Source organism: Kryptolebias marmoratus, linkage group LG6 (assembly GCF_001649575.2).
Source record: "Kryptolebias marmoratus isolate JLee-2015 linkage group LG6, ASM164957v2, whole genome shotgun sequence".
NCBI classification, from domain to species: Eukaryota; Metazoa; Chordata; class Actinopteri; order Cyprinodontiformes; family Rivulidae; genus Kryptolebias; species Kryptolebias marmoratus.
In genome coordinates, this window is record NC_051435.1 from 30,318,435 (window position 1) to 30,332,716 (window position 14,282).

A 14,282-nucleotide genomic window follows, 5' to 3' on the forward strand; every position below is an offset into this window, starting at 1 on the left:
ATTATTGTTCCTGTTTGGACCGAAATAATTTTTCATATATAGCGTGAGATTTGTTGACATCGCGTGAGAAATAAGTTAAATGCTTGAGTGTTGTCAACTCTGACTATACTTTTATACGAAGTTATTATTTCCAGCCTGTATCTATTTCTGGATTCTAATTGTCGGAGAATAACTTCCGGGCCTATTTAAAGCTGCACGGGTCACGTGACTGCCTGTGGTTGAGCGGGGAGGGGCGGGGAGCGCTACCAAGGACACGCGGGCTGCAGGCTGGTGCTCGAGGAGCACCGCAGCATCTTTCGTGTTGGGAAGGACCGACATGGGACAGGATTTGTGTTTTCCATGTGTTGACAGGACTGCTAACACTCCAAACGGTAGGTGTTTGTGTGTTAGTGTGTATGATGGCTGCACCAGCAGGATGCTGCCGGTCAGCGCTCACACAGGGAGGGGTGGTTATTTAATGAGGGTGGAGGAATCAAAATGAGTGTCTTTTTACTAAACCCTTAAAATTCAAGTTTAAATGGAGCCTGCTAAACAAAAGCCCTTTTGAAATTATTACATAATATTCGTAAAAAATAGTTTTTACACTTCCCCAGAGTCTGCAGTTCTGTATGTAACGTCCTGACAAAGAATAAAGATGTAATACATACAAGGTGATGTAAAAACTTTAACAAAAACAACTTCCTATAACAAAAAGGTAACAAAACATAAAAATCAATTTGTTTGCTACAACAAGCTTAAACAGTCCAATGATAATAGTAATGTGGCTGTAATCCAGGATTTACCTTCAGGATGTGGCAGAAAAATAAAGTCCCTGTTAAAGTACTGCAGGGCTCTGCAGCCTTTACAGTCCAAAGAGCCATTTCTGCCTCTTCAATCACTAAATAAAATGTGTCCAGAGTCACAAAATGTTCTAGAGCTGTGTTCACTAACTGGTGGCCCACGGGCCACTTCCAGTTCACTAGGAGGCATTTTCTGGACATTGATGGTGGTGACCCCTTTGCTTGAAGCTTGAAATAAAGATAACACAATTCATTATATATATACTGCATATAAAATGCTTTTCCAAATGCACAGCAATTAGTGTTGTGACGTTTGTGAACGATTTGTTTAAATGAACAAATCTTTTCGTTCAAACGAACAAATCTTTTTTGAACAAATCTTTTCAAACTGAACCAAATCACTTTATTCACTGACTCATTGCTTACCTAGTTTAGTTGAAAGAAATAAACAATAAACCGTTTCCTCCTCACCAGGATTTGCTCTCAGGCTTTTGGCAACAACATCTGTTTATCCAATCTAACTGCTAATGTTGAGTCAAGCTTCATGAAAATAAATGCACACATGCCCCGTCCTCATTATTTTAACAGACCGAGGTACTCATAAAGTAACGAGAGGAGAGGAGACAGAAGAAGAGTGAGTGAGACTCCCAGCGGGACATGCCGCAGCAGTGAGGGGCGGGGGGTCCTTAGCTCGTAACAATAATAAGAAAAGAAAGAGGACTCTCATTTACGTTAAGTGAACGTGCTGCTTGCTGCTTTAGTGTTGTAGCACTCACTAACTTTGGCTACACAGAGAGAGGAGTCTGTCAGAGAAGGCAGGGGAGGGATTCAATCAGTAATCATACTGCTGATTCACGCATGTGCAGAAACAAGAAACTGCCACTGAAGAGTGATTCATTCAGTAAACGTACTGCTGATTCGAGCATGCGCAGAAACAGAGAACTGCTGCAAAGGAGTGATTCATTTGCTTAGTACTGTGCTGGAAGGGGCGCTGTTTATTTGTGTACTGTACAAATAAACTTAGTTTTGGTACTTTGTCTCTAGCTTTAGAAACCGGATGATTTCACTCAGTCCCAGAGGAGGATTGAAAACGTTCTCTGTGATTTAAATGAAATTGAAAATGAACAGCATTTCTTACTTTATTGTAATTTTATTTTTTTGTCCTACGACTCTCAGAAATGAATTGTTTATTAAAGTTTTTGATGTTTACCCAGATTTTTTTGATATGAGTGATGAAGGTAAACTACAGTATTTATTTAAACATTATGTGTTTCAGTTAGCTTAGTATGTTTTAAAAGCCTGGCATCTTTGAAAAAGGACACTTTCTGTTTGAAGGATGTTGATGTTGGTCTCTCTCTGCATCTTTGAAATATGTTTGTGTGTCTTATAAGCCCATGGGGGCTGGGCACCTTTTATGGTGTATGACACAAAATAAATAAACTAAACTAACTAACTAATAAACTGTGTGAACTGAAGGATTTGGTGAACGAATCTTTTGAACAAATCATTTTAATGAACTGATTCTAGTGATTCAGTTCACTCAAAGGAGCTGCCGTTCCCGTCATTACAGCTGATGCGCCACACACACATGAATGATGCAAACTGAAAGCACATAAACACAAAAAAACAAGTGCAAAAAAAAAATGAAGCAAAAGAAAAATGCTGTAATCACACAAAATAGACAGAAGCAAACAGATCTATGCTGAAAAATCCAAAAACTCTAACAACCCCAAAAACACCAGGAAGGAAGAGAAAAACATGCAGTCCACAAAACAGATGTGCACCAGACCACCAGGGGGACAAAACTGCACTTTCTGTTTCTCTTCTTGGTTAATTGGGTTCTTTTTATCCCCCTGAAACAGAAGGCAGTTTCACAAAACAGTTCTGCAAAATGGCCGCAAAGATTAGTTCCACTTTCTGCTGCCTTTGACCATACATCAGGATGGGTTGGCTTCAACCCGCCTTGCTGCCTTGGTCCATTCAGAAAATGCACTGAGACAGTCAGAAGGTGGCCAAGTCCTGGCTTGAAGAATGGAATTCAACTCTAATCTTTTTAGTCGATGTTTTGGGCTCTTTAGTTACAATTTGTATTATCCTTTTTTTCCTTCTTTTTTAATTTAATTAAATTTTTTTTAATGATTAAAATTTTTATTATGCTACATCAACAGTTAACAAACACTCCCACCCCAGCACCTGCCCCTAAAATACAAATAGAAGAAAAATACATAGATAATAAATGAAAACATAAACTATCTATCCATCCATCCATCCATCCATCCATCCATCCATCCATCCATCCATCCATCCATGTGACGCTCAGTTCAGAATTACATCATAACTTTAACATAGGAAAGAAATAGATTATAGGTTAATTTGAATGATACAGCCTTATTGCACAAAGTCAGCATGATTCTCTTCCCCCAGTTTTAGAAAATAAGGGACCTCTCTAATTTAGGTTGTATATGTAGGTGGAGCTGCAAATTTCCAGCTTTCCAGTATTAGCCTCCTGACCAGCAGAGTGGTGAAAGCTGAAGACCTTTTTAGCAGAAGAGAGTGCAACAGTCTCATATATGTCTCCTATGCAGTTTTCAACACAGTCAAAAGAGTTGAAAGGTTAAAAATATACTCTTGCTCAAAGCGCCCAATTTTTGGCAGGGGTTGTATTCCCTCAGTGAAGTTGCTACTTAATTCCCTTTCGAGGTTCCCTTCAACCTGGAGCCCCAAAATATCCTTTGGAAAATCTGGAGTTGGCTGTGGGTAGACCAATGGACATGCAGCTTTAAAGCTGAACTGAAATGTTTTGAAGCCAACATCAGTGGAAAGAAAATCATAAAATGTGCTTATTGTACCAGACATTGAAGAAACCACTTGGATGTTTTCGGCTTTTTCCGTGACCCCCCTGATGTGTGATGTCTGCTGAGCCACTGAGGTTCATGAGCATTCAACGATTCATCAGTGAGTGGATGAATATCGGTACAACATAGTTCGGTTTGTTGGAATTAATTGTTCAAACTGACCAGAAAATACCACTAGAGTTTCATTTTTTGGCTTCACCGAAAGATAAATACCGTCCTCAGATTTGGATCCAAAAGCTGTGGGAATTACTTTTAGTTAAGTAATTAGTTAATTAATTACTATTTGTTATTGATGGGGAAAAAATATAGACAATCCATGTGTAATTAAACAAATGTCATAGTCTGAAACTCCTGTTCTTTAGTTTACTCAGGTATGAGAGTTCATAAACACCTGCTCTCAAGTGCACTCGTGTTTTTTACAAGTTCGCATCGGGTTAGCTTCAAATTTGCAAAGTTAGCTCTCTCCTGCCGTCTTTATGGTGATTTGCAGTGTTGTACACTGATGTCATGACACAGATCTGGAGGTAATCGTTCTCACCGTTCCATGTTCCTAACTCTGTCGTTATGCGCGTTGTTTTGTCAGCCATGACGGTCCTGGTGATCATCAGAATCTGAATCTGAGGAGTTTTAATCTGATTATTGAGATCCAGCTGCTGGTTCAGGTTCATACTGGTATGGCTGTATATCTATTACTCCCGCAAAGGCTTCCGGCATTTCTTCGTATTTAAAAAAGGCTTCTTTTTCCATTTCCACTTGTAAACAACCGGACAGTAGCGGTGTTTATGACCAGCTGGGGCACAGCGCTCGTCATGAACCCAGAACAGCAACTCTGCCTCACAAATCACATACTTTGGAAATTATTGATTAAAACGTTAAAAACAATTTATTTATATTCAAGGTCAGATAAATGGGTCCCTGGAATGTTGTGTGGACAAGGTAGACTAAATAACTTTAATGGAATGTCAATTTTTTGAGATTTGATTTTAGTTCACCTTTAAACAGTCTTTGTTTTGCAGTCGATGAGATTTTAGGTTGTATAATGTGTGAGTACAAATACCCTTTTGTCTAAAAAGTAAAATAAAATAAATAACTTGAACCATTGAATGCATGTTATGGAGATAACATTCTGTTTAATGTCTTCCTTGTAAAATCCAAACCACTGTCAGATAGTAAATCCAATGTTGTCTCTGGAACTAAGTCATTTAAAACAGACCGAACACTGGTTAACTTTGGCAGATTTGTTTGTTTTTCTCTGTCCACATACATAAAGCCTTTGCACACAGGTAAGTTTTTTGAACTTCCAGTGAATTAGTTGTAGCTAAAAAATGGGTGTGATCATCCATCCATCCATCCATCCATCCATCCATCCATCCATCCATCCATCCATCCATCCATCCATCCATCCATCCATCTTCTTTACCTGCTTCTCCTTTCCGGGTTGTGGGGAGCTGGGGCCTATCTCCAGCAGCCCTGACGTGACAATGATTGGTAGAATTAAATCTATCTTAGGTACAAAAAGTTGTAAAACTGTAGAACTTGCCCACCTCTACTGTATGCTTATTAATTACATTAAACTTGTTTGTTGAAATTATTTTGTCCTTTTAAAGTCCACATCCATCAGCTGTAAATGGAACCTTTTTAAAACATGTTCTGATTAATAACCACAAAAATTCTACCTTACTCTGCCAGATGTGCAGTGACCCACTTTTGGTATTATCAAAAAAGAAAAGCTGACAACAGTAACTGGATTGTTTATTTGTTTTTTTATCAGTTAATAATCACTGTGGTTTTGCAGTTTCTGAGTTCCATCAAGCAAATCTCTTAAGCAGAATATATCTGTAGACTTTTCTACAGAACCATTGCTGTGGAATGTGAAGGCTTAGTGTATCTTATCATCAGGGTCTCAGTTTTTTGTTGTTTATGTCTATCTTTGTGTTTTCTAGATTGTTTCTTTGTGTCTAGCAGTTTCTTTAGTGTTTAGTTTTTTGTGAGCCTCTCTTCAGTTCTCAACTCTCTCCTCCTTCCCCCTCCCTCTCTCAGTTGTTCCCCATTGCTATCAGTTCAGGTGTTTTCAATTTGTTATCAGTTCAGTTCCATCTATCCCACACTGTTTCTCCTTGCCTTTGTTGGTGTATTAAGGATTCTCATCCCATGTCTGGTCCTCTCTGTCCTTCCCTGGTTAATCCCTAGTTTTGTGGCCACGTCAGCTTTTGTTTTCTCTTGTAAATAAAATTTAGTTTTTTTCTTTGAGTCCCTTGTGTTGAGTCTGCACTTCTGGGTTCATCCTCACCCGGAACGTGACAGAATGCATAAACCGCAATGCCCATGTCTGGCAGTTGTACAATGAGCAGGTGAGGCAAACACTTTTCTGGGGAACCCGTCTGGTTATAAAGCCTCAAACCCCCAGGAAGCATGACTCCAATTGGGCTCACTCCTAATGTATTCCCCCTTGTCACCAGTTCCTTCCACTCTCTCCAACCCCTGAGCCACCTGTGTCTGCTCCTGAGCTTTCTGAGCCCCCAGTGCTGGCTCCACAGACTCCCCAGTCCCCAACACCAGCCCCATGAACACTTGTGCCTCTGTGGTTGACCCTTCATTCACCTCCTGTGCCTGCACTGCAGACCCTCTGTCCACCTCCTTCTGCTGATCCAGAGTGTGGACTGCTGCCGTCTTCTGTTCCTGAGTCTCCAGAGTTCTCAGAGCCCCTATTGCCTTTCTATGCCACTACTGTCTGCACCCCCAGATCTTCCAGTGCCTCCCAAACTCCCTGTGTCTCTACTAGTTTTGTAAGTTCTTTTGCTGCCACCTCAGCTTTTGTTGTTTCTTGTAAAAATGTTTAGTTTTTTTTAGTTCCTTGTGTTGAGTCTGCACTTCTGGGCTCATTCTGATTGTGACACTTACAGCTTCATTTCACTTCAGTTTTTTTACAGAGCACCAATGCAAAAGTCATCTCAGGCCACTGTGCAATAAAAGAACAAGTCCAAATCATTATTCCAATTCAGTCCAAAACAAATCCAATTACAAACAGCCAACTTAAGCCAATAATAATACAGTGCAGTCAGTATATTCCAAAATACCAGTTAGCATAAATTTGTCTAAGAAAACAAACAGGAGATGACAGTGGAAAGAAACCAGAACCAGGATGAGCAGCCATTTGCGTCAACTGGCTGGGGTTTGAGAGAAGGGAAAGAGACACAAATGCATAAGTGTTGGTCCAGGTGTAGTTTCTATGGGAAGACGAGCAGAGAACACAAGGGTAATGGCAACAATAATTATTAATACAAACATAGAGTTGACAGAAAAAAGACAGCCAAGGAAACCCGACACATTTTTTCCCATTCTGATGTGCTTGGTTTGAACTTCAGCAAGTCATCTTCACCGCGTCTGGATGCCTAAGTGCATTTAGTTGCTGCCATGTGAATGGTTGATTTGTGTTAACAAGCAGTTAAGCAGGTAAACATGATTTTTTTAAAGCTAGTCAATGTGTTTTTAGGTATAGTTTCAGGAAATGCAGAGACCTGCTGACATCTCCAACACTGTATGGTGTTTTTTCTGTTTTCTTCTCTATCCTCAGTTTAGTGATGACAACAGGCCGGAACTCTCTGACATTATCCAAACCATAACTGTATCACCATGGCAACAGGAAGAAAAGGTAAACTGTTTCTCTTACAGGTGTCACCAGGGCATAGGGTGGCCTCTGCTTAAAGTCTGTATGACATGTTTTAGGAATGGTTGGAGGTTGTTTTTCTGCCTAGTGATTCATACAGTCAGTAAAACACACTTATCACAGGAAATAATCTCCCTAACAGAGATAATGAATATGCTTCTTCAAGATTCACATCCATTGTCTTTTGTAAAAAAAAAAAACGTTGAACATAGGACTCAAAGACTGAATGTTGTGGTACATTTAATACAATAATTACCTGTTTCACGTGATTGGACATTCTCACAATGTGGATCATCTGTTTCCAGGGTACCAGAACTGAAACTCCTGCTTTCTTCATATGTCCGTCTGATGTTAATCATAACATTGTTCACACACACATGAATCAATGCCTTCTTTACAAATTGACATGTTTTTACAATATTGACAAGCATTCTGGCTCAGAGCAAGATACTGTTGTGGTTAGACGTTTAGATCCCTTTACAACCCCAATACTGAAAACATTGAGTTGTTGTGTAAGGCTGTAAAAGTTAGTGGCAGGAGAATTTTGCAAGTAGGACAAGTTGATTCACAACAGGTCAGTAAGAGAACTGGATATAAAAAAGAGCATTTTAGAGAAGCTGAATCTCTCAAAAGTATAAATGGGCAGCGCTTCACCAGTCTGTGAAACTGTATGTTGTACATTGTGTAATCATTTCACTCTGGAAAAAGAACGATTTGAATAAATCATTAAAAGCCTGAAATTAATCAGCAATTTACACCCACAATAAGTGTATTTAAACCTCTGACTGCAACTTTATATCTGGAACATTATGACATTGACTCCTACTTCAGTGGATCTAACATAAACAGACACTCTTTCTCTCATGTTTATTATTTTAACCCATTGACATCTCTGTCTGTTTTGCAATTACTCAGGCCTCTCTGTTGATGAAAAACTGTCTTTATTGGTTAAAAAAACATTTCAGTTGCACTTGTAGATAGAAATGTACAACCTTCTTGTTGCTTCAGAACCACTTCAGGCTTGTAGAAAATCTAGAAATGTTCTTATTTTAGAATTTTTCTCATATGCCTTTGGTTGCTGAAGGATTTAAAAAATGTACTGTATTTCATTCTTGTCATTAGGCTCCACCTCCAAAGTGGGTGGAGTTCGTTTCCCTGACGATGACGAGCCTCCCGGCTCTCCTACCCGGAGAGATGACCTGTCAAATGCCTCTACACTGATTGCTGTCCTAGAAAAAGATGGCAGCTACTTGGTCAAGGTGTGTATTTGTGTGTGTGTGTGTGTGTGTGTTTGTGTATACATAATTATATATGCATCATTATATTTATGCAGCTGTTTGAAACTAAAATATAATCAAAGATCATTTCCAGATAAAACTTGACTTTATTATATTTAAATAGATTTCACAGAATGAAGGTGTCATTTTTATGTGATGAACAAAAAGCAACAGTTTCATAAATGTAAAAATTACACAAATGGGATTTCTGACGATTAGAGGCCATCCATACAGAAACAATGTTTTGACAATACAAAAGAGTTAGTTGTTTGTTGTTTTGACCTTATGTCCACATAGAAACAATGTTTTAGGAGTCCCAAAAAATTTTGGGAAGTTTTTAAAATTTGTTCCAGAGTAAAACAAATCTTGAAACGCAACCTTGCTTTTTCATGTAGGCAACTAAAAACAATATTGTCATAGTCCCGCCTCTAAACTGATCTTTGACCCCAAGCATGTCTAATGCACCATATTTTCCAGGCTATAAGAAGCACTTAAAAGCCTTTAATTTTCTGAAAAAATGACAGTGCACCTTATAATCCGGAGTGCCTTATATATGTAAGAAGTCGTAATGTTTTAGTACGACTTTGGTAAACTATAAAGCCGCACTACTTGCAGCATTAAGGCTCAGTTATAGTTGCACAGGGCTCCGCGCGTGGTGTAGGTGTTTATACTTGACGCTTACGTCGGTGCAGTATTCTTCGAAAAGATGGGGCTGTTTTGTTTTGCTTTATGTGCCTTATAGGCCAGTGTGCCTTATATATGACAAAAGTTCGAAAATGGACCATTCATTGACAGTGCAATTTATAATCCAGTATGCCCTATAGTGCAGAAAATACGACAATAACAGTAGCAGAATTTATTCTTTTTACTGCAGATACTACAGAACCAAGTTGTCTAAGATATTTGTGAGCACTCTGAAGGAGTTACGCAATCACTTTAAAAGTGGTGAATATTTATGCAATCACTTATTTTAAGTCAGATATTTAAAAGGTGTGACTTTGTAGAAATTTGATTTTGATTATAATTTAATTTATTTCTATATATATTCAGTATACTGCCAAAAGTATTCATTCATCCATCCAAATCACTGAATTCAGGTGTTCCAATCACTTCGATGCCACTTGATGGCCACAGGTGTATAAAATCAAGCACCTAGGCATGCAGACTGCTTCTACAAACATCTGTAAAAGAATGGGTCCTCTCTGGTGCTCAGTGAATTCCAGCATGGTACTGTGAATATTTTTTTTTGTGTGTATTTTGCAGTCAACTGTTAGTGGTATTATAACAAAGTGGGAGCGATTGGGAATGATAACAACTCAACCTTAAAGTGGCAGGCCATGTAAACTCACACAGCGGACTCAGCAGGTGCAGAGGCACATAGTGCACAGTGGTCACCAACGTTCTGCAGAGTCAGTAGCTACAGACCTCCAAACTTCATATGGCTTTAAGATTAGCTCAAGAATGGTGCATAGAGAGCTTCATGGAATGGGTTTCCATGGCCGAGCAGCTGTATCCAAGCCTTACATTACCAAGTGCAAAGCGTCGGATGCAGTGATGTCAAGCATGATGCCACTGGACTCTAGAGGCAGTGATGTCTTCTCTGGAGTGACAAATCATTCTTCTCTGTCTGGCAATCTGATGGAGGAGTCTGGGTTTGGCGGTTGCCAGGACAACAGTTCTTGTCTGACTGCATTGTTCCAAGTGTAAAGTTTGATAGATGGGGAATTATGGTATGGGGTTGTTTTTCAGGAGTTGAGCTTGGCTACTTAGTTCCAGTGAAAGGAACTCTTAATGCTTCAGCATACCAAGACATTTTGGACAATTTCATGCCACCAACTTTGTGGGAACAGTTTGGAGATGACCCCTTCCTGTTCCAACTTGAAGGGCCTTTCAGACATGGATGAGTGAGTTTGCTGTGGAAGAACTTTACTGATCTGCACAGAGTCCTGAGCTCAACCTGACAGAACACCTTTGGGCTGAAATAAAGTGGAGACTGTGAGCCAGGCCTTCTTGTCCAATATCAGTGTCTGATTTCACAAATGAGCTTCTGGGAAGTCTTTCTACAAGGTTTAGGAGTGTGTTCATGGAAATTTATGACCATTATTCCAGAAGAGTTGAAACTGTTATAGCTGCGAAGGAGGGGGGAAGGGCGGCAACATCATACTAAACCCTACGGATTAAGAATGGGATGTCACTCAAGTTCATATGCAGGGAGGCAAGTGAATATATATATATATATATATATATATATATATATATATTTAAAAAAAACTCGCCCTATTTGTTCCACATGGGCGGTTCAACTTTCATTTCAAGCTTGGGTCCTCTATTAGAGGCCTGGGAGCTTGATGGTTTGTGCTGTTCCTAGGACTGGGCCCTTTTGAAGAAAGATCTCTGAGATTGTTCCAGGGATCTGTTGCAGCCACTCTTCCAGTTTAGGGACCACAACACGAGTGCTCCAGTGACCACTGGCCCCACTGAGGCCTTGACTCTCCACAACTTCTCTTTTTCCTCTTTCAGCCCTTGGTAATTCTCAAGCTTCTCGTGCTCCTTCTTCCATCTTATATCAGCCACTTCCTTAATCTGCCGGTGGTACCTGCCGTGCAGTAGCTTATCTTTCCATGATGGTTCTTCTGTCTCCTCTTCAACATTGAGTTTCTGCTGCCTGAGACATTCACTTAGCAGATCATCATTGGGGGATTTCTTCCTGATGTACTCCAGGATCTTGGTTGTTTCATCCTGTATAGTGGCTCTGATGCTCACTAGTCCTCTGCCTCCCTCGTTTCTCTTAGTGTACAGTCTCAGGGTACTGTACTTAGGATGAAGCCCTCCATGCATTGTGAGGAACTTTCATGTCTTGATGTCAGTGGCTTCTATCTTTTCCTTTGGCCAGGTTATTGTAACAGCAGGATATGTGATGACTAGCACCGCATATGTGTTGATGGCTTGGACTTTGTTCTTACCATTTAGCTGGCTCTTCACGTCGTGCCTTACTCCTGTTCTGCATGGGCCTGAAGCCTCAGCCAGATGATTGCAAAGAATGGCTATGGATACCGGTTCCAAAGTGGAACAGTCACTAGTCACCTCCACCCTGACATTGAGCTGTCAAAAGTAAACCAGACATTGACTCCTCGATCCACCTCACCAGGATATACAGCAAGGACATTGGTATGTCATTCAGACTTAATAAGTGCAGCTGAACAGTGTCCAAGAGAAGCAAGGTAATCACAACTGAAGGGGTTGAACTACCTGAAGGCAACACTGCAGATGTTCAGGACAGCTACAAGTACCTTGGAATCCTGCAGACAAATGGCAACCAGGATGAGGCCGCAAGGAAGTAAGCCACAACCAAGTACCTACAGAGAGTGGGGACAGAGCAGCACCTTGGTATATGCCGTATTTGATGCTGACTTGTGCTCTTGGCTTTCAACTGGCCTCTAGATTTGTCTTCCACATTCCCATTGAGTTCTCAATGAAGGCTCTTAGTGTTCTATTGATGTTGGACACTAAGAGCCACCCAAACAGTATTTACGTTAGTTGATGTAAATTATCACTAGACCAATATGCATCAGATTCTTGGAGTCCAGCAACATGAAGGTGGACGCTGAGAAAATGCCTCTTGCTGCTGATGGCTTTAGAAAAAGAGGGCAGGAATGTTACAAATCATGTGGCGGTACTTACCTAATCATAACTTAGGTGTACTGTTTCACACTTAGTCTTTATAGTTTGTACCCATCTTGGAAGCTTTTTGCATGTTCTACACCTTGTTTTCTGTTTTTAGTGTATTTTTGTTGCAGCATTACAGCGCCACATACAAGCCTGATATAGTTATTACAATGTTTTGTTGTTTTTGTGTGAATGAAGGCATTTCTAGAAATAATAGCATGTTTACAAGGATATTTTTAAAAACAAAAAAAGTTCATTTAGAAAAACCGTTTCCATGTGGAGAAAGCCTCAGACATTTTCTTTAGTTTAAAGGGTACGGATGGCATCAGAATAAACAATGAATGCCTTTATTTGTCTTTGACTAAACTTCTAGATGATGATATCTGGGGAATATCTAAATCACACTGAGAAACTGCCAAACTAAAGTTACTGTAATTAAACATATGAAAATGTGTTAGAGCTTTGTTCCTGATCTATCCAGCTCTAACTCCATCCAGGTTTCGGTTTATCCCCACTCACTTGAACTGTTCCTTATCTCCCAAGGCTGGTTTCTTAAAGAGCCACCACTGTTATGAGATTGTCTTTACGGTACCAGATGTCCCCACTCTGGGAAAAGAGCTCTCCTGTCTTCCTTCCTCCTCTCCGACCCGGCGGTCCCAGAATCTGCGGGTCCAGCGAATTAACTCCACCTTGGAAGGTAAGTCAAAGCATCAGTACAGAAAAATCAGTACAGTCTTTCTTTAATGTTTGAGAGGACCTTCAGTGAGTGGTAGCAGACTGTTGAGTTAGTAAAGACAGCTCATCACTCAGTTCCTTCAGAAGGTTGCGATGTTGCAATTGCAAACGTTAACACAAATTCAACCAATCTCGGCAAATTCTTCCCAGTCAATCACCACTAATCACCGCAACTTTTTCGCAAATTTGACCAATCGTCTTAGTCTCCTGCCTGGTTTCACTTCGTGGAATTTGAGCCTGCAAAACATGTCTGATGGCAGAACGCTACATTTGCCAGTAAATATTCCTGCTAAAATCTGTACAAGTCAAATTTCTGAAGTATTACTTGAAAGTTGTAGGAAACTGTTTTGCATCATGTGCAACATTGTTATGGAAGATAGCTAAACACTGTCACATGACAAGAACTTCTCTGTCACAAAACATGTCTGAGAAGGCCAGGTGCTTTTCGTACCCAGCTTGAGGTGGTGATGAGTGACTTGGAAGAAGTTCCCATCTTAATTGGAAGTGTTGCCTTAAATTAGAGCTGACCTGGCAGAGTCATATTACCTGATTATTTCAATAACGTCTGACAGAATAAATGTGCAACGGAGACATAACTTAGTCTAGGTGACCAGCTGCTTTGGGCTGCAAATGATGTGCAGCAGCTGAAAAGTGTGAACTATAGACACAAGTAACCATTACAGAGGCTGCAATCAAAATAACCTGCAGGAGCTGAAAGAAGCAAAGGGAGTTTGATTAAAATGCACATTTGTGGAAAATATTAGAAAACCAAAATTATAAATGCACAGAGGCGTGTTTGTCTGAGTGGGTTTGTGTAAGAGAGTGTGGGAGAAATAATAAAAGTTGCTGCAGAAGACAACAAACGAGCTCACACAATATTTTATGAGTTACAATAACAGTATTCTGTGTTACTTAATCAGTTTTGTTGCATTTGATGAGTTTTTAAATCTTTTTTGTTGATGTATATTTTTATTAATATTAAGAATGTTATTTTAAGAAAAACAGTTTTGTTGTTGGCACTTTAAAACATTACTAATATAGAAATTTGTACCTTTTTGGTAATGTTATATGGATTACTTGAAGCTGTTTTGGTAAATTAATTTCTTTTTGCTATATTAAGTCAAGTCAAGTCAAATTTATTCATATAGCACTTTTCAGCAACAAGGCAGTTCAATGTGCTTTACATCATAAAAACTTTATACAATAAATGAGCAAAAGTAAAATAAACAGAAGAAAAGCTAAACTAGGAAACTAAGATATAAAAAGCTAAACTAAACTTGTAAACGTTCAAACTATTAAAGAA

The 14,282-nt window shown here is 39.6% G+C and overlaps 1 protein-coding gene across 1 annotated transcript in view; it reads left to right on the forward strand.

The window, feature by feature from the left end:
• Positions 1 to 241: 241 nt before the first annotated feature.
• LOC108247507 (UPF0687 protein C20orf27 homolog) overlaps positions 242 to 14,282 on the forward strand; it is a 34,172-nt gene continuing 20,131 nt past the window's right edge. Inside the window, exons 1-4 of the mRNA XM_017435675.3 lie at positions 242 to 371; positions 7,209 to 7,286; positions 8,424 to 8,560; positions 12,788 to 12,941. Coding sequence (XP_017291164.1) covers positions 7,268 to 7,286; positions 8,424 to 8,560; positions 12,788 to 12,941 — 310 coding nt within the window. The 5' untranslated portion in view covers positions 242 to 371; positions 7,209 to 7,267. The remainder of the gene's footprint in view (positions 372 to 7,208; positions 7,287 to 8,423; positions 8,561 to 12,787; positions 12,942 to 14,282) is intronic.